Here is a 25060-nt window from a genome sequence, read left to right on the forward strand (position 1 = left end):
ATGCACTCTTTGTCCTTGTCGCTGGTCAGCGTAAAGGGTCGCAAGCTTCCAAATCCACTCTGGCTCGGTGGATCAAGGAACCAATTCTTGAAACCTACCGTTCTGCGGGGCTTCCGGTTCCTTCAGGGCTGAAGGCCCATTCTACCAGAGCCGTGGGTGCGTCCTGGGCATTACGGCACCAGGCTACGGCTCAGCAGGTGTGCCAGGCGGCTACCTGGTCGAGTCTGCACACCTTTACCAAGCATTATCAGGTGCATACCTACGCTTCGGCGGACGCCAGCCTAGGTAGACAAGTCCTTCAGGCGGCGATTGCCCACCTGTAGGACAGGGCTGTTTGACGGCCCTATCACGAGGTATTCTTTTACCCACCCAGGGACTGCTTTTGGACGTCCCAATTGTCTGGGTCTCCCAATGGAGCGACAAAGAAGAAGGGAATTTTGTTTACTTACCGTAAATTCCTTTTCTTCTAGCTCCAATTGGGAGACCCAGCACCCGCCCTGTTTTCTTAGGGATTTTTGTTTTTTTCGGGTACACATGTTGTTCATGTTGAACGGTTTCAGTTCTCCGATGTTCTTCGGATTGAATTTGTCTTTAAAACTGTTATTGGCTTTCCTCCTTCTTGCTTTTGCACTAAAACTGAGGAGCCCGTGATCCCACGGGAGGGTGTATAGCCAGAAGGGGAGGGGCCTTACACTTTTAAGTGTAATACTTTGTGTGGCCTCCGGAGGCAGTAGCTATACACCCAATTGTCTGGGTCTCCCAATTGGAGCTAGAAGAAAAGGAATTTACGGTAAGTAAACAAAATGTCCTTCTTATTTAAAGAAACACTTCCCCACACTATCCATCGTTCATCAATTTATTATCATATATGTTCCCACGGAGTTCCAAATGCAGAATGGCATTATAGTACAGCTATTCACAGGCACTGGGTAGTGATGACAACTCTCATCACAGCCGTCGCCTCAACGCTGCGCTCAGCAAAATCTGGTGATGTTGAGGAGTTGTCTCACTCCCCGGAGCCTGTGGATAGCTGTATTCTACTGTTATATATAGATGCCTCTCCATTACTCCACCAGGGCTGGTGCCAGCTGACATTACACATCCCGATTGCCACCGCACAAAAGCAGTCGGGGAGAGCTGAGCAAAGCGATAGAATTGGCACATTTAATATGATGCGTCACTTTTGGGGCTCCTATGGGCTGGTATTTTTAGGCTTGGAAGAGCCAAATATCCATGAACCTTCCCAGTCCGAAAATACCAGCCCACAGCTGACTGCTTTACCCTAGCTGATTTATTAAAAACAAAAAAAAGGGAGGACCCCACACTGTGTGTGTGTGTTTGGTTTTTTTTTTAAATTATTCGCTTAAACAAGGCTAAACACGCCCTTTAATGCCACATGAAAGGCACCAAAGGGTGAGCATGTTCAAACCCTGCTCTAATCGAATCTCATTTTTACAAATCTCTCCTTGAACTCCTTCTAGAGGACTGTGTGACGAGCATCAGGCCCCCCTTCCCTGTCTCGTATAGAACGAGATGACTCTATGCAGCAGCCCAATCCATAGTAATGGCAGTAGTCAACGTGGCTACGACATTACCATGATTTGTAGGTAATCCATACATGTTTATTGGCTATCTAACAGCCACAAAACATGCACATGGCACTCGTGCACCCGCTATACCCGGTTAAGTAACAAGCGTCTCGAACACCCGAATGCTCGATTGAGTGTCCGGCAGTGCGGAGCCCGCTCGCTCATCACGAACACCAATTCATCAAAACTTTTACTCCAAAATTGTGGCGTAGAAAGCTTTGAAAAGTGGCAGCGTTTTTATGCAGAGCATAAGGGGTGTGACACCAGAGATGATCAAATTTTATGATTATCGGTGGCATTCGGATCACCACAATTCTTACTCCAGCCCCATGAAACAAATGCTGGCATTTTTAATGAATTTCACCAAAGCCGGCAGTAGATGGCGCTGAAGTTCCTTGTGTGGAAATGGCCACGTACAGCAGTAATGCTGCCGTCAGTCAGACGCTTTCTATCATTTGTATTCTAATTAATTGCATCCAATATCAGTAGGATTAGCTGTGTCCTTGTTTCTGCTCTCCGAAAAGCAATTTTTTCAAAGTACCACCTGATTTCACTATTTTATTCCATATTATCTCTACTTTGTACCATATTGATTCCAATGTAATTACCTCTACCAACTACTTATTTTTTTTATTTTTTAATAAATGTGTAATATTTGCCAATAATGCTATGCTCATATCACTTTGTCACAGCTCTTGCAAAGTTGCTGTAACAGCTGCTATACACCGTGTGCAGAATTATTAGGCAAATGAGTATTTTGATCCCATGATACTTTTTATACATGTTGTGCTACTCCAGGCTGTATAGGCTGAGAGCCAACTACCAATTAATTAAATCAGGTGATGTGCATCTCAACTCCCTATATAAGGTGTGCTTAATTATTAGGCAACTTCCTTTCCTTTGGCAAAATGGGTCAGAAGAGAGATTTGATGGGCTCTGAAAAGTCCAAAATTGTGAGATGTCTTGCAGAGGGATGCAGCAGTCTTGAAATTGCCAAACTTTTGAAGCGTGATCACTGAACAATCAAGCGTTTCATGGCAAATAGCCAACAGGGTCGCAAGAAGTGTGTTGGGCAAAAAAGGCGCAAAATAACTGCACATGAATTAAGGAAAATCAAGCATGAAGCTGCCAAGATGCCATTTGCCTCCAGTTTGGCCATATTTCAGAGCTGCACCATTACTGGAGTATCAAAAAGCACAAGGTGTGCCATACTCAGGGACATGGCCAAGGTAAGGAAGGCTGAAAAATCACCATCTTTGAACAAGAAACATAAGATAAAACGTCAAGACTGGGCCAAGAAATATCTTAAGACTGACTTTTCAAAGGTTTTATGGACTGATGAAATGAGAGTGACTCTTGATGGGCCAGATGGATGGGCCAGAGGCTGGATCAGTAAAGGGCAGAGAGCTCCACTCCGACTCAGACGCCAGCAAGGTGGAGGTGGGGTACTGGTATGGGCTGGTATCATCAAAGATGAACTTGTGGGACCTTTTTAAGTTGAGGATGGAGTGAAGCTCAACTCCCAGACCTACTACCAGTTTCTGGAAGACAGCTTCTTCAAGCAGTGGTACAGGATGAAGTTGGTATCGTTCAAGAAAAACATGATTTTCATGCAGGACAATGCTCCATCACATGCATCCAACTACTCCACAGCGTGGCTGGCCAGTAAAGGTCTAAAAGATGAAAAAATAATGACATGACCCCCTTGTTCACCTGATCTGAACCCCATAGAGAACCTGTGGTGCCTCATAAAATGTGAGATCTACATGGAGGGAAAACATTACACCTCTCGGAACAGTGTCTGGAGGCTGTGGTGGATGCTGCACGCAATGTTGATCGTAAACAGATCAAGCAACTGACAGAATCTATGGATGGTAGGCTGTTGAGTGTCATCATAAAGAAAGGTGGCTATATTGGTTACTCATTTTTTGGGGTTTTGTTTTTGCATGTCAGAAATGTTTATTTCTAAATGTTGTGCAGTTATATTGGTTTACCTGGTGATAATAAACAAGTGAGATGGGAATATATTTGTTTTTTTATAAAGTTGCCTAATAATTCTGCACAGTAATAGTGACCTGCACAAACAGATATCCTCCTAAGATAACCAAATCTAAAAAAAAAAACCCCACTCCAACTTCCAAAAATATTAAGCTTTGATATTTGAGTCTTTTGGGTTCATTGAGTACATTATTGTTGATCAATAATAAAAATCCTCTAAAATACAACTTGCCTAATAATTCTGCACACGGTGTATGTGCATTCAGCTACTGACATCCTTTACGAAAAAAGTGATTTTTACCGTATGTTAGTGCAATGTTATTAACTAAAGGTAACCACTAAGTTTCAGTCTACAATTTCCATTTATTTTCAGAGCCTGTGATTCTAGTCTCAGATCCTTCAGTTGTGGGAGTGTCTCTCCCAGTAATACAGGCTGGATGTGAGTTCTTTGTGTATGCAGCACAGCTTCTATCCTGCACTTGCTTCCTCTTCATGTGCATCCCTCTTTTTCTCATAGTTCACTTTCTCTGGCTTTTCTTGCTGCTATCTATAACAGAGAAATGGTAAGTGGAGAGCAGAGAGCCGTGGAGAGTTCATTTTTGCAGATGACGTGGCTTAATAAAGGGACTTTCGGACGCACTGCAGCAGTAAAATGGAAGCAAATTAAAAATAATCCCCCAAAAATTAAGTTATCCCCTGGAACGCTAAGTAACGGAGCTCTCTAACGTTATTGTCATTGTAGCGGATGTGCATGTGCTTGACCTTCACTCCATTTGTTGTCTATGGGATAGCCAAGCACAGCACTTGGTTATTTCTGCCAGTTCTTTGGACAATGAATAGTGTAAGCTTAGCATGCGCAACTCTGCCCCATTCAGAATAGATTTCTTCAGTCTGCTCTCAATCAATCAGCAAGTTATTCCTTACCCTATGAATAGGGGATAACTTCATTGTATTTGGGTCACTTTATTTGGGGAACACGAGCCATGGGTTAAAGGGAACCTGTCACCAGTTTTTTCACTATGAAACCAAAAGTATCACTATGAAACCAAAAATGAGCACGCCCATCTGAGCCCCACAGGTAATTAGCATACCTAACGGTCAGGTTTTATAAAGTTGTATTTGGGGTCTGCAAAGGGAGTCGGGGCACAAGGTGCACCTTCATAGAATGCAGCCCAGGAGCTGCAGAAGGTGACCCTTTTGGTTTCATAGTGAAAAAACTGGTGGCAGGTTCCCTTTAATATGCTGCCACCTGGACGCCGACACTAAGATTACATCTTAGGCTAAGTTCACACTTCAGTTGTTTTGCATCAGTCACATGCGTTGCTTGACGCATGTGACTGATGCGTTGTACCACGGATGACAACGGTGACAAAGAAAAGAATTTCTTTGTCGGACTCTGTTGTGTGCTGGGGGCAGAGTTTGGGGGGGCGGAGCTCGGGGGGCGGAGCTGAGGACGTCAGTGCCGCGGTCTGCATGGCTGGGGACAGGTGAGTGTGTGTGTGTGTGTCTACATGCGGGTGTACATGCAGAGTGCGGGAAGGGGCGGAGCTCAGTGGTGAAGTGTCGGCCTCCTTGCACACTGTATCCAGGGTAAATATCGGGTAACTAAAAGCAAAGCACTTTTTGCTTGGTTACCCGATATTTATCTTGGATACCAGCTTAGCGCTGGCTCCCTGCACCCGTAACCACTGTAAATATCGGGTAACTAACCAAAGCGCATTGCTTGGTTACCCGATGTTTATCCTGGTTGCGGGGGCGGGGAGCCAGAGAGCGCATGCGCAGCAAAATCCTACGGATCGCGCTGCTCAAAAAACGTTACATGCTGCGTTGCTCCCGCCCGGTGGTCAGTTAAAAAACAACTGACCGCGACGCAGCGGATACAACGCAGCATCATCAGTCACAATCCGTCACTAATAGAAGCCTATGGGGTAAAACAGGATTCCTGCAAAATATTTTGCAGGATACCGTAATTCCTCAAGGCTACGGATTGTGACTGATGCAAAACAACTGAAGTGTGAACTTAGCCTTAGAAAAAAAGCTGACTCCTCCCAACCAGCCAACACCTAGTTATTCAGTTTAGCTTTGTGTTATTTGGAGGCAGACATGGGTCTTAAGGCCCAGTCACACACAGAGATAAATCTTTGGCAGATCTGTGGTTGCAGTGAAATCATGGACATAGTGTTCCATTTGTACACAGCCACAAACCTGGCACTGATTGTCCACGATTTCACTGCAACCACAGATCTGCCGCAGATTTATCTCGGTGTGTGACAAGGCCTTTAATCTCAAATCTGTCTTGGGTTACCACCTAACGTCTTCAAAGCTATCGGCAGTGCTTCTATGGTAATAGCCTTCTTTTTTTTAATTTTTGCTTGCCCATCTTTAGCCAGGGTTGACTCCCAGGGGCCAGGTTCTTGCCTTGGCTATCCAGGTCCAGCAGAACGTGACTTGTTAACCAGGACTGGCCGCCTGGACAGGGAACTCTTGGCCTCTATATTAGCTCCCCTCGATCTAGGGTGTCCCTGTTCTGGACTTGGATGTCCTTCACTCCTCTCCTTTCTTGACGATCAGAGATCTCTCGAGTTTGGCATTCCGAGATGTTTTTATTTTTCCTCTCTAGTGATCTCTTCTATCAGGAAAGGCTCCAGGCGGTGGCTCTCATCTGTGTCTCTCCTTCTCCGGGACAGAGTGGTCTGGCATTCGGTTACTTTCTTTTTTTTTAGCCTGTTCTCCTCCTTCAACCCTTAATGATAAGATTGACACTTCACCTCTTATCTCCCAGACAGACATAATCTGACAGTCAGAGCTGTGCAGTGCTACCATTCTCTCACAAATCCGTTCTGATGTTTGGTTGCCTTGTGGGTCATCCCGGTATACTTTGCAGTCAGACCTTCTTTACGGATACCATTGTTATGATCTGCTAATGTGGGAGTCCGGGCTAAGTTAGGGTGCTACCTGTGGTGATGTTCTATTCCATATGTCATCTACTTAGTCTTCTGTCCACATCGTTGTGGAGCTCTTACCTTTTGTGTCTAGGAATGCTAGTCTTAGCAGATACAACTACAAGCGGCGGTTTCTGAGGGACTAAGAAATAGATTTTACTCCAAGTATCAAAAATGTTTCTCATAACCTTTGGGGGCACGTTACTCTCCCTTGTTTTATGAAGGGTGGGGAAGTCTTGGTGTTTCTCATCCTTCTGCTTTTGCACTATCCGAATAACTTGGCATTGGTGTAGTTTGGTGAGATGTATTCTAAGGCCTAAGACACACGGCATGAAAATCGGAGCGAGTGGAATGTGATAAAACATCGCAGTCCACTCGGACCAATATTAGCCTGTGTGTCAGCACCCATGAGTGATGTACTTTGTCTAAGAAAATTTCTTTGTCGCTCCATTGGGAGACCCAGACAATTGGGTGTATAGCTTCTGCCTCCGGAGGCCACACAAAGTATTACACTCAAAAGTGTAACTCCTCCCCTCTGCCTATACACCCTCCCGTGCATCACGGGCTCCTCAGTTTTATGCTTTGTGTGGAAGGAGGCACACATCCACTCATACATCTCCATTTCAGTCAGCAGCAGCTGCTGATTGTATTGGTTGGAAGAAAAGAGGGCCCCCACGGGGCCCCCGGCATGCTCCCTTCTCACCCCACTAAGTCGGCGGTGCTGTTAAGGTTGAGGTACCCATTGCGGGTACGACGGCCGGAGCCTCATGCCGTGTTTCCTTCTCCATCCCTTAGGGCTCTGGTAGAAGTGGGATCCGAAGCGGTCATCCAGGTTCTGGGACCGTGCTCCCTCCGCAGCCCCTGAGGGAATCTGCTGGACAGGAGCTTATCTATCCTCAGGGACAGGGCCCTGCATCCACGAGGCATTGAGTCCTGGCTCCTAGCGTCTTCAGGGTTGTCTCAGGATGTCATTGCCACTATGAGACAGGCCAGGAAACCGACGTCCGCCAAGATCTATTACAGGTCTTGGCGGATTTTCTTGTCCTGGTGTTCTGATAAAGGTTTTACTCCCTGGCCTTTTGCCTTACCCACTTTTCTTTCCTTCCTTCAATCCGGAATGGATAAGGGGTTGTCACTTAGTTCTCTCAAAGGGCAAGTATCGGCACTCTCAATATTCTTTCAAAAGCACCTGGCCAAGCTTCCGCAGGTCCGCACGTTCCTGCAGGGAGTTTGCCACATAGTCCCACCTTACAAGCGCCCGCTTGAACCCTGGGACCTTAACAGGGTGCTAACGGCTCTTCAGAAACCGCCTTTTGAGCCGCTGCGGGATGTCTCCTTATCACGTCTTTCACAGAAAGTGGCATTTCTAGTAGCAGTTACTTCACTCCGTAGAGTGTCGGAGCTTGCAGCACTGTCATGCAAATCCCCTTTCCTGGTTTTTCACCAGGATAAGGTGGTTCTCCGTCCTGTTCCGGAATTTCACCTTACCTTCATTTTGCCCTAATCCAATTCACCGTTTTGAAAAGGATTTGCACTCATTAGATCTAGTGAGAGCACTCCGATTCTACGTGTCTCGCACAGCGCCCCTGCGCCATTCAGATGCGCTCTTTGTCCTTGTGGCCGGTCAGCGTAAGGGTTCGCAAGCTTCCAAGTCAACCTTGGCTCGGTGGATCAAGGAACCGATTCTTGAAGCTTACCATTCTTCGAGGCTTCCGATTCCTTCGGGGCTGAAAGCCCATTCTACCAGAGCCGTGGGGGCGTCCTGGGCATTGCGGCACCAGGCAACGGCTCTACAAGTGTGTCAGGCAGCTACGTGGTCTAGTATGCACACTTTCACAAAGCACTATCAAGTGCATGCCTATGCTTCGGCAGATGCCAGTCTAGGTAGGCGAGTCCTTCAGGCGGCGGTGGCCCACCTGTAAGAGGGAGTCGTGTCGGCTCTTGTTATCGAGGTATTCTTTTACCCACCCAGGGACTGCTTTTGGACGTCCCAATTGTCTGGGTCTCCCAATGGAGCGACAAAGAAGAAGGGAATTTTGTTTACTTACCGTAAATTCCTTTTCTTCTAGCTCCAATTGGGAGACCCAGCACCCGCCCCTGTTCCCTTCGGGCTGGTTGTTCTTTTGTGTACACATGTTGTTCATGTTCAATTGTTTCATGGTTTTCAGTTCTCCGAACATCCTTCGGATTGAATTTACCTTAAACCAATTTATAAGTTTCCTCCTTCCTGCTTTTGCACCAAAACTGAGGAGCCCGTGATGCACGGGAGGGTGTGTAGGCAGAGGGGAGGAGTTACACTTTTGAGTGTAATACTTTGTGTGGCCTCCGGAGGCAGAAGCTATACACCCAATTGTCTGGGTCTCCCAATTGGAGCTAGAAGAAAAGGAATTTACGGTAAGTAAACAAAATTCCCTTCTTCTTCGGCGCTCCATTGGGAGACCCAGACGATTGGGTGTATAGCACTGCCTCCGGAGGCCACACAAAGCAATTACACTAAAAAGTGTAAGGCCCCTCCCCTTCTGGCTATACACCCCCAGTGGGATCACTGGCTCACCAGTTTTCTGCTTTGTGCGAAGGAGGTCAGACATCCACGCATAGCTCCACTGTTTGTAGTCAGCAGTAGCTGCTGGCTATATCGGATGGAAGAAAAGAGGGCCCATATAGGGCCCCCAGCATGCTCCCTTCTCACCCGCGGTGGTGCTTGTAAGGTTGAGGTACCTATTGCTGGTACAGAGGCTGGAGCCCACATGCTGTTTTCCTTCCACATCCCCTGGAGGGCTCTGTGGAAGTGGGATCTTGCTGGCCCCCAAGCCCTGAGGCCGGGCTCCATCCACAGACCCAGAGAACCTGCTGGATTTGGAGCATGAGTACAGTCAGGGACAAGGCCCTGCATCATTCAGGTACTCGGTGTCCCCGGCAGGCACGGACACTCTCAAGGCTTGCTGAGCGTTATAGTGCGCCGGGGACAGTAGCGCTGTGCGCTGGGGTTAGGTCACTGCAGCTTTGCTGAGTGACGTTACATGTTGGGAACTACTGCGCCGACCGCTCCTGGAGCGGCGGCGCAGCTGCGACTTGTGGTGCGCCGGGGACTTTGCGCCGACCGCGCTTTTACGGCGGCGGCGCTTCTAACTTTAGCCCCCGGCTTCTGCGGCCTAGCGCCGCTTCGTTCCCGCCCCCACCCTGTCAATCAGGGTAGGGGAGAGACGCTGCTCAATTGGCAGCGCCGAGGGCTGGAGCTTTATTTACATGCTCCAGCCCTCTCACTAGGCACAGTGGGAAGCAGGCTTCCCGCTCTTCGTCTGTATACGCCCAGGGCCCGCCCCCCCTCTCCACAAGTTACACATGCGGTCTGGCTGGGGAAAGGCAGCAGGCTCTGGGAGACCCAGACTAAAGGGATTTCGGCGACCACACACCCGCTCCTAAGCGGGCGGTAAGCAGCACTTTAGTGCTGGCCCCACTAGTGCCTCAGTGTTATATTAGTGTACTTTTTTCTTGGTACCATATATATATATAGTTGCACTGTAAGGTCGCTTCTTGGCTGGACACCCTGTACTGCTCTGAGGAGGCAGCAACATGTCATCCGCAAAACGCAAGGGTGCCAAGACAAAGGCTGTGTACACTGTTTGTACTGCATGTGGGGCTGATCTACCGGCAGGCTCCAATGACTCACATTGTGTGCAATGTTCAGTCCCAGTGGCACTTCGTCAGCCAGAGCCTATGGTGGCAGTGGCCCAGGCAGAGACGCCTGTGAACCCTGCCCCGGTGAAGGGGACAGACTTTGCAGTTTTTGCTAATAAAATGTCTGTGACTATGACCAAAATCCTGGAGACCTTGCAGTCCAGGCCAGTTACTCAGACCATGGACACTGCTGTGTCTATGCTCTCCGGTCCCCCTCAGTTGGAACTAATCCGTACTTCAAGGGGGTCTCAAGCATCACAGGCTGAAGTCTCTGACTCAGATGACAGTCCCAGGCAGCCTAAGCGAGCTCGCTGGGAAAGACCCTCGACGTCATCACACTGCTCAGGGTCTCAGCGAGAAGAGTCTCTCTGTGATGAGACTGAGGACGGTGATCAGGATTCTAATCCTGAGGCCCCTCTCAATCTGGATGCCCCTGATGGTGACGCCATGGTTAATGACCTTATATCGGCAATTAATAGACTGTTGGATATTTCTCCCCCAGCTCCTTCAGCAGAGGAGGCAGCTGCACAGCAGGAGAAGTTCCATTTCCTGTATCCCAAGCGTAAATTAAGTGCTTTTTTGGACCACTCTGACTTCAGAGAATCGATCCAGAAACACGACGCTCATCCAGACAAGCGTTTCTCTAAACGTTCTAAGGATACCCGTTATCCTTTTCCCTCTGAGGTGGCCAAACGCTGGACCCAGTGTCCAAAGGTGGATCCCCCAATTTCCAAGCTTGCGGCTAGATCCATAGTCGCAGTAGAGGATGGCGCTTCACTTAAAGATGCCAACGACAGACAGATGGACCTTTGGTTGAAATCTGTCTATGAAGCTATCGGCGCGTCGTTTGCTCCAGCATTCGCGGCCGTGTGGGCACTCCAAGCTATTTCAGCTGGTTTAGCACAGGTGGATGCTATCATACATCCAGCAGTACCGCAGGTGGCGTCCCTAACTTCGCAAATGTCTGCGTTTGCGACCTATGCTATCAATGCTGTCCTAGAATCTACGAGCCGTACCGCTATGGCGTCCGCCAATTCTGTGGTTTTGCGCAGAGCCTTGTGGTTAAAGGACTGGAAAGCAGATGCTGGTTCCAAAAAATGCTTAACCAGCTTGCCATTATCTAGAGACAGACTGTTTGGTGAGCCATTGGCTGAAATCATAAAACAGTCCAAGGGTAAGGACTCTTCCTTACCACAGCCCAGAGCAAGTAAACCTCAACAGAAAAAGTGGCAGTCGAGGTTTCGGTCCTTTCGAGGCTCGGGCAAGGCCCAATTCTCCTCGTCCAAAAGGACTCAGAAAGAACAAGGGAGCTCAGATTCCTGGCGGGCTCACTCACGCCCCAGGAAAGCAAATGGAGGAACCGCTTCCAAAGCGGCTACCTCATGACTTTCGGCCTCCTCCCTCCGCATCCTCGGTCGGTGGCAGGCTCTCCCGCTTTTGCGACATTTGGCTGTCACAGGTCAAAGACCGGTGGGTAACAGACATTTTGTCTCGCGGGTACAGAATCGAGTTCAGTTCTCGGCCTCCACTTCGGTTCTTCAGAACCTCCCCACACCCCAACCGGGCAGATGCCCTGCTGCAGGCGGTGGACTCTCTAAGAGCAGAAGGAGTCGTGATCCCTGTCCCCCCTCAGGAACGGGGGCGAGGATTTTACTCCAATCTCTTTGTGGTTCCAAAAAAGGACGGCTCCTTCCGTCCTGTTCTGGACCTAAAACTGCTCAACAAGCATGTGAACGCCAGGCGGTTCCGGATGGAATCCCTCCGCTCAGTCATTGCCTCAATGTCTCAAGGAGATTTCCTAGCATCAATAGACATCAAAGATGCTTATCTCCACGTGCCGATTGCTACAGAGCACCAACGCTTTCTACGCTTCGTGATAGGAGACGACCATCTTCAGTTCGTAGCTCTGCCATTTGGTCTGGCGACAGCCCCTCGGGTGTTCACCAAGATCATGGCGGCAGTGGTAGCAGTCTTGCACTCTCACGGACACTCTGTGATCCCTTACTTGGACGATCTACTGGTCAAGGCACCCTCTCAAGAGGCATGCCAACTCAGCCTGAATGTTGCACTGGAGACTCTCCAGGCGTTCGGGTGGATCATCAACTTCCCAAAGTCAAATCTGTCACCGACCCAATCACTAACGTATCTTGGCATGGAGTTTCATACTCTCTCAGCGATAGTGAAGCTTCCGCTGGACAAGCAGCGGTCTCTACAGACTGGGGTGCAGGCTCTCCTTCAAAGTCAGTCGCACTCCTTAAGACGCCTCATGCACTTCCTCGGGAAGATGGTGGCGGCAATAGAGGCGGTTCCGTTTGCGCAGTTTCATCTGCGTCCACTTCAATGGGACATTCTCCGCCAATGGGACGGGAAGTCAACATCCCTGGACAGGAAAGTCTCCCTTTCCCAGACGGCCAAGGACTCTCTGCAGTGGTGGCTCCTTTCCACCTCATTATCACAGGGAAGATCCTTCCTACCACCGTCCTGGGCGGTGGTCATGACAGACGCGAGTCTGTCAGGGTGGGGAGCAGTGTTTCTCCACCACAGGGCTCAGGGTACGTGGACTCAGCAGGAGTCCACCCTTCAGATCAATGTTCTGGAAATCAGAGCAGTGTATCTTGCCCTACTAGCCTTCCAACAGTGGCTGGAAGGGAAGCAGATCCGAATTCAATCGGACAACTCCACAGCGGTGGCATACATCAATCACCAAGGGGGGACACGCAGTCGGCAAGCCTTCCAGGAAGTCCGGCGGATTATGATGTGGGTGGAAGCCACGGCCTCCACCATATCCGCGGTTCACATCCCCGGCGTAGAAAACTGGGAAGCAGACTTCCTCAGTCGCCAGGGCATGGACGCAGGGGAATGGTCCCTTCACCCGGACGTGTTTCAGGAAATCTGTCGCCGATGGGGAAGGCCGGACGTCGACCTAATGGCGTCCCGGCACAACAACAAGGTCCCAACCTTCATGGCACGGTCTCGCGATCAAAGAGCTCTAGCAGCAGACGCCCTAGTGCAAGATTGGTCGCAGTTCCGGCTCCCTTATGTGTTTCCACCTCTGGCACTCTTGCCCAGAGTGCTACGCAAGATCAGATCCGACTGCAGCCGCGTCATACTCGTCGCTCCAGACTGGCCGAGGAGGGCGTGGTATCCGGATCTGTGGCATCTCACGGTCGGCCAACCGTGGGCACTACCAGACCGACCAGACTTACTGTCCCAAGGGCCTTTTTTCCATCGGAATTCTGCGGCCCTGAACCTGACTGTGTGGCCATTGAGTCCTGGATCCTAGCGTCTTCAGGCTTACCCCAAGGGGTCGTTGCCACCATGAGACAGGCTAGGAAGCCCACGTCTGCTAAGATCTACCACAGAACGTGGAGGATATTCTTATCCTGGTGCTCTGCTCAGGGAGTGTCTCCCTGGCCATTTGCATTGCCTACCTTTCTTTCTTTCCTGCAATCTGGGTTAGAAAAAGGTTTGTCGCTCGGCTCCCTTAAAGGACAAGTCTCGGCGCTATCCGTCTTTTTTCAGAAGCGTCTAGCACGACTTTCTAAGGTGCGCACGTTCCTACAGGGGGTTTGCCATATCGTTCCCCCGTACAAGCGGCCGTTAGATCCATGGGATCTGAACAGGGTACTAGTTGCCCTCCAGAAGCCGCCCTTCGAGCCTCTGAGGGAGGTTTCACTTTCTAGACTATCACAGAAAGTGGCTTTTCTGGTAGCGATCACATCTCTTCGGAGAGTGTCTGAGCTAGCAGCGCTGTCTTCCAAGGCTCCCTTCCTGGTCTTCCACCAGGACAAGGTAGTGCTGCGCCCCATTCAGGAGTTTCTCCCGAAGGTGGTATCCTCTTTTCATCTTAATCAGGATATCTCTTTGCCTTCATTTTGTCCTCATGCAGTTCATCGGTATGAGAAGGATTTACATTTGTTAGATCTGGTGAGAGCACTCAGAATCTACATTTCCCGCACGGCGCCCCTGCGCCGTTCGGATGCACTCTTTGTCCTTGTCGCTGGTAAGCGCAAAGGGTCGCAGGCTTCTAAGGCCAGCCTGGCTCGATGGATCAAAGAACCAATTCTTGAAGCCTACCGTTCTGCTGGGCTTCCGGTTCCATCAGGGCTGAAGGCCCATTCTACCAGAGCCGTGGGTGCGTCCTGGGCATTGCGACACCAGGCTACGGCTCAACAGGTGTGCCAGGCAGCTACCTGGTCGAGTCTGCACACTTTCACCAAACATTATCAGGTGCATACCTATGCTTCGGCGGACGCCAGCCTAGGTAGAAGAGTCCTGCAGGCGGCAGTTGCCTCCCCGTAGGGGAGGGCTGTCTTCGCAGCTCTAACATGAGGTATTTCTTTACCCACCCAGGGACAGCTTTTGGACGTCCCAATCGTCTGGGTCTCCCAATGGAGCGCCGAAGAAGAAGGGAATTTTGTTACTTACCGTAAATTCCTTTTCTTCTAGCTCCTATTGGGAGACCCAGCACCCGCCCTGTTGTCCTTCGGGACTTTTGGTTGTTTTTCGGGTACACATGTTGTTCATGTTGAACGGTTTTCAGTTCTCCGACGTTACTTCGGAGTGAATTTGTTTAAACCAGTTATTGGCTTTCCTCCTTCTTGCTTTTGCACTAAAACTGGTGAGCCAGTGATCCCACTGGGGGTGTATAGCCAGAAGGGGAGGGGCCTTACACTTTTTAGTGTAATTGCTTTGTGTGGCCTCCGGAGGCAGTGCTATACACCCAATCGTCTGGGTCTCCCAATAGGAGCTAGAAGAAAAGGAATTTACGGTAAGTAACAAAATTCCCTTCTTTGCACCACCGCACTTGAAATTTAACTTCTGAAGATGGGAACCTTCACTCTCCTGGCCAGTCCCGAGTTGCAGCAGTGGAGATAATTTTCTTCTTTCTCATCTTATTTCGTTCTTAACGTCATGCTTTTTTTTGAGTAAAATTGTGACAAAGGCTAGATTCAGCTACGCTAAGAAAAATAATTAAATTTTCATTAACAAAAAAACGAAATCGGTGATTTACATCCATATTGTCCATTGTATTAATCAACTGATACAATAGTTTCCTATGTTAAAGGGTTTCATCAAGAATGAGATAAAATTAAGGCTCTTTATAGAATTGAAACTGCAGCCCATCCTAGACAATTGTCATTAGACTGAATATTTACAGCTCCCAAGATATATCCCAACTGAAGAGCTGCATCTCACATGTCTCAGTCAGGAAGTGGGAGTAGGTCTGTCGTGTGTGAAGAAAATGTTTTTAACCCACATTGTGCTAACTGAGCAGATCATCATCTTCATCCTCCTCCTTTTGTCAGTCTCTGCATGGCTATAAAGCTGTCAGACTTACTGCGCCCAACTGAAAACCAATAATACATTGAGGATTATGAACCAGGAGATAACCCCCATTGTACTCCGCAAGGAAAAAATATATTTCTTCACATGTGACATCAATGCTACCTCGACTGAGGTATGTGTGATACAGCCCTTGTGAGTTGAAACCCAGGTCTCTGGAGGTGTTCATATTTTCTGTCTGTAGCCCGTAGTCACACATACTAGGACAGGCTGCAGTTTGAACTATATTAGGACCTCATTTTATGGCAATGTATCTGTGAAAACCATATGTAATTTTTTTTTTTCGGCAACTTCTCTATGGGTATTGTTGGGTTCTGAAAGCCCAACCTCAGAGGAGAAAACTGCTTACTGAGAAGTTCTGTGGTATACACCCAGTTGGTGGAAGGGAAACGTTTGCTTCTTTATTATCGGGAGCAGAACTTTGGATCAGAGGGGCACAGAGGAAAACAAAAAAACTTCCTGAAGCAATGGGACAGCGGCAATCGGAGGAGGTACTCTGTTTAATAACAAAAAATCCAGTGAAAGGTCCTCCTTTTTATAAAAAAAAAAAAGTGGGTGTGTGTTCTGTCTGGACAATTGATGACTAAGCCAGCAATGTCTGTCTTTATCATCCCACAAGTGGCCGCAGCCCTGAAAGCCGCCACAAGGGCTGCACTATGCGGTTTCCATTCACTACTATGAGGATCATGGCAGCTCAGTAGCACAGCTTGCTCCGTTGTCTCCAGAGTCCTGACCACCTGTGGCCGGGAAATGGAGAATACACATATTCTCTTCTTGGTCGTGAATGGCGAAGATACTGCATTTAAAGAGGTTGGGCATTACCTGGACCATCCTTTATTATAATAAATCAATAAATTAAATTGAAAAATAAAAATAAAGATTTGATTTAAATTAGCAGTTCCTCTTATAAAATAAACCTTTCATGTACCTCCCGCACTGGCACCATTCTAGTAATGTCGGGGCTCGTGTGGCCTAACAATTGGTGACCAGAGTTGGGCGGCTTCACGCTCTGTAACTTCGGAACCTCAGACAAATGGTAACGGTGCGATTGCAGCAGCCACGGATTGTCACGTAAGCTCCGGCATCGCATGAATGCTGCCAATGCAGGAGGGGAGTATATGGTATTTTATAAAGAGGGGACACTTTATTAATCCCTTAAGGCCGAAACCAGTTTTGTACTTGATGACCAGGCCATTTTTTTTTCAATTCTGACCAGTGTCACTTTATGAGGTTATAACTCTGGAATGCGTCAGCGGATCCCAGTGATTCTGAGATAGTTTTTTTTTTTTTTTTCGTGACCTATTGTACTTCATGATAGAGTGGAGCCTTGGTTTACGAGAACAATACGTTCTGGGAGTGTGCTTGTTAACCAAGTTACTCATCTAGGAAAGCAAAATTTCCCATAGGAAATAATTGCCGCTCAGACAATTCGGTCCACAACTTGTTCAATGTCCCATCCTGGTCCCCTATTGTACTATTTTACACACACACACACACGCACACACTCTATACTCACCTTACCTTCCGTTCCATCGCCAGATTCCTGGTTCTTGTAGTTCGCCAGTACAGGATGTGTATCAATTAACCATCGCGACCGATGCCGGAGCTTTCGCTGGCATAGCGCTGACGTCAAAGGCAGGAGCCGCTTGCCTCTGATTGGCCAGCGCGCTGCCTTTTGAGAAGCGGAAGTTCCTCCATCGTCGCGATGGTTACCCGATACACATCCTGGACCGCTGGACTACAAGAACTTGGAGGCCAGCGAAGGAACGGAAGGTAAGGTGAGCATAATATGTCTGTGTTTGTGTGGACTGTAAGAGTGGTTCAGGGCGCGGTTCAAGTACAGAACCGGAAGTGTCTGCGGTGAGTATTTGCTCGTACGGCAAAGTTAGCTAGTATTCTGAGTTACAAATTTACAGCAAGCTTTGCTCGTAAAGCGAAATACTCGCAAACTGGGTTACTCGTAAACCGAGATTCCACTGTAGTTGTAAATGTGTGACGATAAGTTTTGGTTTGATTTGTGAAAAAATCGGAAACTTGATGAAAATTTTGAAATTTTTAAAATTTAAATTTTTATGCCCTTAAACCACAAATGTCACACAAAGTAATTACTAAACATTTCCCACATCTCTACTTCACATCAGCACAATTTTTGAAACAAATTTTTTTGGGGTTTAGGAACTTAAAAGGGTTCAACGTTCATTAGCAATTTCCCATTTTTTTTTCAACAAAATTTACAAAATTATTTTTTTAGGGACCCCATCACATTTGAAGTGACCATGAGAGGCCTAGGTGACAGAAATTACCCAAAAGTGACACTATTCTAAAAACTACACCCCTCAAAGTGCTCAAACCCACAACCAAGAAGTTTATTAACCCTTCAGGTGCTTCACAGGAACTAAAGCGATGTGGAATTAAAAAAAAAAAAAAAAATATCATTTTCTCTAAAATTATCGCTCTAGCCCAAATTTATTCACTTTTAGAAGAAATATAGTTCCGGCCAAAAGTATTGGCACCCCTGCAATTCTATCAGAGAATACTCAGTTTCTTCTTGAAAATTATTGCAATCACAAATTCTTCGGTATTATTATCTTCATTTAATTTGTCTTCAATGAAAAAAAAAACAATTGTCATAAAGCCAAATTGGATATAATTCCACACCAAACATAACAAAGGGGGTGGACAAAAGTATTGGCACTGTTTGAAAAATCATGTGATGCTTCTCTAATTTGTGTAATTAACAGCACCTGTAACTTACCTGTGGCACCTAACTGGTGTTGGCAATAACTACATCACACTTGCAGTCAGTTGACATGGATTAAAGTTGAGTAAACCTCTGTCCTGTGTCCTTGTGTGTACCACATTGAGCATGGAGAAAAGAAAGAAGACCAAAGAACTGTCTGAGGACTTGAGAATCCAAATTGTGAGGAAGCATGAGCAATCTCAAGGCTACAAGTCCATCTCCAAAGACCTGAAAGTTCCTGTGTCTACGGTGCACAGTGTCATCAAGAAGTTTAAAGCCCATGGCACTGTGGCTAACCTCCCTAGATGTGGAAGGAAAAGAAAAATTGACGAGAGATTTCAACGCAAGATTGTGCGGATGGTGGATAAAGAACCTCGACTAACATCCAAACAAGTTCAAGCTGCCCTGGAGTCCGAGGGTACAACAGTGTCCACCCGTACTATCCGTCGGCGTCTGAATGAAAAGGGACTGTATGGTAGTATACCCAGGAAGACCCCACTTCTTACCCCGAGACATAAAAAAGCCAGGCGGCAATTTGCCAAAACTTACCTGAGAGAGCCTAAAACGTTTTGGAAGAATGTTCTCTGGTCAGATGAGACAAAAGTAGAACTTTTTGGGAAAAGCCATCAACTTAGTTTACAGGGAAAAAAAAAAGACATTCAAAGAAAAGAACATGGTCCCTACAGTCAAACATGGCGGAGGTTCCCTGATTTGGGATTGCTTTGCTACCTCTGGAACTGGACTGCTTGACCATGTGCATGGCATTATGAAGTCTGAAGACTACCAACAAATTTTGCAGCATAATGTAGGGCCCAGTGAGAAAGCTGGGTCTTCCTCAGAGGTCATGGGTCTTCCAGCAGGACAATGACCCAAAACATACTTCAAAAAGCACTATAAAATGCTTTGATAGAAAGCACTGGAGACTACTAAAGTGGCCAGCAATGAGTCCAGACCTGAATCCCATAAAACACCTGTGGAGAGATCTCAAAATGGCAGTTTGGAGAAGGCATCCTTCAAATCTCAGGGACCTGGAGCAGTTTGCCAAAGAAGAATGGTCTAAAATTCCAGCAGAGCATTGTAAGAAACTCATTGATGGTTACCGGAAGCGGTTGTTCGCAGTTATTTTGGCTAAAGGTTGTGCAACCAAGTATTAGGCTAAGGGTGCCAATACTTTTGTCTGGCCCATTTTTGGAGTTTTGTGTGAAATTTATCAATGATTTGATTATTGTTTCATTCTCTTGTTTTTTCATTGCAAGCAAAATAAATGAAGATACTAATACCAAAGAATTTGTGATTGCAATCATTTTCAAGAAGAAACTGCGTATTATCTGACAGAATTGCAGGGGTGGCAATACTTTTGACTAGCAATATAACACAACCAAATGGACCCCAAAATGTGTTACTCAGTTTCTTCTGAGCACGCTGATACCTCACATGTGGTCAGAAATCTCTGTTTTGACAAATGGGAGGACCCGGAACAGAACGAGCAATATTTGAATTTTTTAAAGCAAATTTGGCTGAAATAGCTTGTGGGCACCATGGGTTATTTGTAGAGCCTGTAAGGTACCTAAACGGCAAAAAAACCCAGACGTGACACCGTTTTGGAAACTAGACCCTTCAAGGAATTTTATCTAGATGTTTCGTGAGCACCTTGAACCCTCAGGTGCTTCAGACGTTTATAACGTTGAGCTGTGAAAATAAGAAAAATACATTTTTACCACAAAATTCTTACTTCAACTGGATCGCTTTTTTTTTTTTTTTTTTTTCTCACAAGGGTAACAGGAAAAAAATGCACCAAAAAATTGAGTACACTGGTACCTCATATGTGGTAGAAATCAACTGTTTGGGCGCACGGCAGGGCTCGGAAGAGAAGTAGCGCCATTTAACTGCAGAATTGGCTAGAATCATTAGCAGACGCCATGTCGCGTTTGGAGAGCCCATAAGGTGCATAAACAGTGGAGTTCCCCACAAGTAACCCCATTCTAAAAACTAGACACCTGAAGGATTTTATCAAGGGGTATAGTGAGCATTTTGAATCCACAGGTACTTCACAGAATTTGATAACCTTATGGCGCCATATTGAAAATGTTCATATTTTTTTCACACAAATGTTGCTTTAGCACCAAATTTCTCACTTTTTTTCAAGAGGCAACACCAAAAAGTGGACCCCAGTTTGTTACCCAATTTCTTATGAGTGCAGGGATACCCCACATGTGGTCAAAAACCTCTGTTTGGACAAACGGCAGGACTTAGAATGGACGGAGCACTATTTGAATTTTGTAAAAGTTTAAATAAATTGCGGGCACTATGTCGCATTTGCAGGGTCCCTAGGGTAGCTATACAGCAGAAACCACCACAAAGGACCCAATTTTGGAAATTAGACCCCTGAAGGATTTTATTCAGGGGTATAGTAAGCATTTTGAATCCACAGCTACTTCACAAAATGTTGCTGTAGAGCCAAATTTCTCACTTTTAGGCCATTTGCCCACGATCCGGCGACACTGCGTCTAGTACACAGTCCCAGCCAGCCCTTCTGCGGATATGCAAGTGTTGTCCACAGGAGAGCGCAGCTGCCTGTGACGACGATCCGGGTTCAGGCCGCTGCGGACTTTAGCTTTTATTCTCCCTGCGGAGAATACTGTCATCTCCACAGCATAAATTGACATGTTGAGACTCGGGAAGCCACGCCACCGGTCAGTTTATGCTGCACAGAAAAGCACAGTGGGCAGGAGATTTCTAAACATTTTTCCAATGCGCTTGTACTGCACAACACAGCATTATGGGCATAGCGAAAACACTCTGCGTCCAAAACGCTGCAAACCCTGATCGTGGGCACACAGCCTAAAAAGCTAGGATGGATGGATGGGTAGATGTTATAAATATATATAATGTCCCACCCCTTTACATATTTTAAGCTGGCACCCTTTAGTGACTTTCATGTGGCACTAAAGGGTGCTTAGCCTTGTATTTAGCCAAAAAATAAATATAAAAAAAAAACCGACATGGGGCCCCACTTTTTTTGGTAGCCAGCTTAGGACAAAGCAGACTGCTGCAGACCACAGCTGGCAGCTTCACCTTGGCTGGTAATTTAAAATGGAGGTTACCCAGCCTGTTTTTCAATTATTTATAAATAAATAAATAATTAAAAAAAAAATCAAAACATTGCGCCCCCCCAAATTGGATTACCAGCTAAGGTTAACCTGACAGCTGGGGTCTGGTATTCTCAGGGTGGGAAGAGCCATGGTTATTTGGCCCTTCCCAGCCTAAAAATAGCAGGCCACAGCCACCCCAGAAGTGGCGAATCCATTAGATGCACCAGTCCTGGTGCTGCACTTCAGCTCATCCCATTGCCCTGGTGCGGTGGCAAACTGGGTAATAAATGGGGTTGATACCAGCTGTAATGTCACCTGGCATCAAGCCCAGCGGTCAGTGATGTCACTGTGTCTATCATATACCCAACATCACTAAGGCCCATTTCAGATGTCCGTGTTTAATCAGGTACAAGCCACACGCTTGTCATACATGTTACATTTGTGTTTGTATACATGTGACATCAGTGTGACACGTACAGGAGAAAACAAGTGTCTTTGAAATAAAACGATCTATCTTCTATTGTTTTGGTCGTATTCACCATAAACTTACAATCTCCAGTGTGTCTAATAAGGAATTTAAAATACATTCCTTAATAAATTGTGGCACAAGTGGTGTCTACGTCATCACATGTCATGTAAAATACAATATGTTGGAAGTACATCACGTACACTTAGGCATAGAATATCTGAACATGTGTATGACGTGAAGAACACCACCACTCGCAGTCTTTCTGCTGCTTCCAAACATTTCCTAAATTTGCATGGAGGTAACCTCGGTACGTTGAGGGTTAACACAGCTGAAAAAATGTTACCTAAACGGGGTGGAAATATATCTGATATTTTGCATAGGCAAGAAGTAGAGTGGATGTTTATACTTCAGTCTAGAGTACCTACAGGTATGAATGTTAAAAATGAAATTTCTAATGTATTATGAATGCAGTATCACAGCCATGCTTTGTTTTTACCGCTAGGTCATGTGACATTCGGGTGTTGGTTGTTTAAACTATTTCCTGTCTACTGCTATGTATGTTGTATGCTAGTCCATATGGTGTAGTCTCAGATTAAGGACGTGACCCGTCCGAAACGTGTCGTTCCCTTACACCGCTACGATTATTGAACAGGAAAATTGACTTTTTAATGCACATCTAATAAAGATAACTTTTACAGAATTCACCGGACTTGGATGCAGGATTCCATCTCCAATGTGTTCATTATTAATGTGTATCTGTGCTGACATCTGTATTCACCAATATAAGTGTGTGAATAATCACAGCCGGGGTTCCCCAAAATCTGAGCTCAACCAGTGATCCCTGAGAAACTGTGAAAAGCTTCTACCTTATCATGTGTTGCATGTTAAAACTCCCCCTTTAAAGTTGCACCTTTTACTGTAGATATACTGTACATGTCTGATTACAAGCCGCGTCTGTATGTTGTCCCCAGGTCTGCAGCCGTGCCACCGACCCCTCTGTGCCAGACCACCAGCCGAACACACAGCCCTCTGCGAAACCCGAGCGTCCGGCCTGGTATCAGTGAGGATGACACTGATTGTTGGCTCCTTGTTCTCCAGGACATTTCATGTTTCCTAATCATAAATTAGGAATTCTGTGACTGTTTTCTGTTACTGTGCGTTCAACACATTTTATTTTCTTTGTATATAATTTGTGTCTATTTAATAAGCATTGCTGCTTTTGTACGATCACTATAAATGTCAGTTTTATCCAAATCTGGAGTTTCATTCCCACATTTTGTGGTGTTTATATAAAAGACATTTGTTTGTTTCTCATTTTGCTGTTTATCGTCTTCTTGATTAGCGCTTGTTTACAGTAGATTTCTTTTGTCTCAATGCTTTTTACATAATATATACTTTTTTATATATATATATATATATATAATATATATATATTATAGTGCAGACAAAAAGTTTGGACACACCTTCTCATTCAAAGAGTTTTCTTTATTTTCATGACTCTGAAAATTGTACATTCACATTGAAGGCATCAAAACTATGAATTAACACATGTGGAATGAAATACTTAACAAAAAAGTGTGAAACAACTGAAAATATGTCTTTTATATTCTAGGTTCTTCAAAGTAGCCACCTTTTGCTTTCATTACTGCTTTGCACACTCTTGGCATTCTCTTGATGGGTTTCAAGAGGTAGTCACCGGAAATGGTTTTCAATTCACAGGTGTGCCCTGTCAGGTTTAATAAGTGGGATTTCTTGCCTTATAAATGGGGTTGGGGCCATCAGTTGTGTTGTGCTGCCCCAGGACAGGAAGACCAAGAGTCATCCGAGTCACCAGCCTCAGAAATCGCAGGTTAACAGCAGCTCAGATTAGAGACCAGGTCAATGCCACACAGAGTTCTAGCAGCAGACACATCTCTAGAACAACTGTTAAGAGGAGACTTTGTGCAGCAGGCCTTCATGGTAAAATAGCTGCTAGGAAACCACTGCTAAGGACAGGCAACAAGCAGAAGAGACTTGTTTGGGCTAAACAACACAAGGAATGGACATTAGACCAGTGGAAATCTGTGCTTTGGTCTGAGGAGTCCAAATTTGAAATCTTTGGATCCAACCACAGTGTCTTTGTGCGACGCAGAAAAAGTGAACAGGTGGATTCTACATGGTTGGTTACCACCGTGAAGCATGGAGGAGGAGGTGTGATGGTGTGGAGGTGCTTTGCTGGTGACACTGTTGGGGATTTATTCAAAATTGAAGGCATACTGAATCAACATGGCTACTACAGCATCTTGCAGCAGCGTGCTATTCCATCCGGTTTGTGTTTAGTTGGACCATCATTTATTTTTCAACAGGATAATGATCCCAAACACACCTCCAGGCTGTGTAAGGGCTATTTGACTAAGAAGGAGAGTGATAGGGTGCTACGCCAGATGACCTGGCCTCCACAGTCACCAGACCTGAACCCAATCGAGATGTTTGGGGTGAACTGGACCGCAGAGTGAAGGCAAAAGGGCCAACAAGTGCTAAGCATCTCTGGGAACTCTTTCAAGACTGTTGGAAGATCATTTCCGGTGACTGCCTCTTGAAGCTCATCAAGAGAATGCCAAGAGTGTGCAAAGCAGTAATGAAAGCAAAAGGTGGCTACTTTGAAGAACCTAGAATATAAGACCTATTTTCAGTTGTTTCACACTTTAAGTATTTCATTCCACATGTGTTAATTCATAGTTTTGATGCCGTCAATGTGAATCTACAATTTTCAGAGTCATGAAAATAAAGAAAACTTTCAATGAGAAGGTGTGTCCAAACTTTTGGTCTGTACTGTACATATATAATATTGTGTGTGTGTGTGTGTGTGTGTGTATGTATATATAATATGTATGTAGTTGCATATATATTATAGTGTGTGTATATGTAATATATATATACACTAGAAGGTGGCCCGATTCTAACGCATCGGGTATTCTAGAATTTACGTATTGTGTAGTTAATGTATGATTTTTGTTATATATATATATATATATATATATATATATATATATATAGATGTTGTGTGTAGTTACCAAGTGTTTGTGTAGGGCGCTGTAAATGTTCTGGGTGTTGTCTCGGTGTGGGGGTGTGTGAGAGCGGTGTTGTATGTGTGTTGCGTTGTTTGTGGAGCGCTGTGTGTCTGCAGCGTTGTGTGTTGCGCGGTTTGTGTGGGTGTGGAGTGCGTG

At 46.1% G+C, this 25060-nt stretch overlaps 1 protein-coding gene across 1 annotated transcript in view; it reads left to right on the forward strand.

The window, feature by feature from the left end:
* C6H8orf88 (chromosome 6 C8orf88 homolog) overlaps positions 1-23168 on the forward strand; it is an 81518-nt gene extending 58350 nt beyond the window's left edge. The window contains exon 8 of the mRNA XM_075316267.1: positions 22826-23168. Within this exon, the coding sequence (XP_075172382.1) occupies positions 22826-22918 (93 nt within the window). The 3' untranslated portion in view covers positions 22919-23168. The remainder of the gene's footprint in view (positions 1-22825) is intronic.
* The last annotated feature ends 1892 nt before the right edge of the window (positions 23169-25060 follow it).

This window comes from Anomaloglossus baeobatrachus, chromosome 6 (assembly GCF_048569485.1).
Source record: "Anomaloglossus baeobatrachus isolate aAnoBae1 chromosome 6, aAnoBae1.hap1, whole genome shotgun sequence".
NCBI classification, from domain to species: domain Eukaryota; kingdom Metazoa; phylum Chordata; class Amphibia; order Anura; family Aromobatidae; genus Anomaloglossus; species Anomaloglossus baeobatrachus.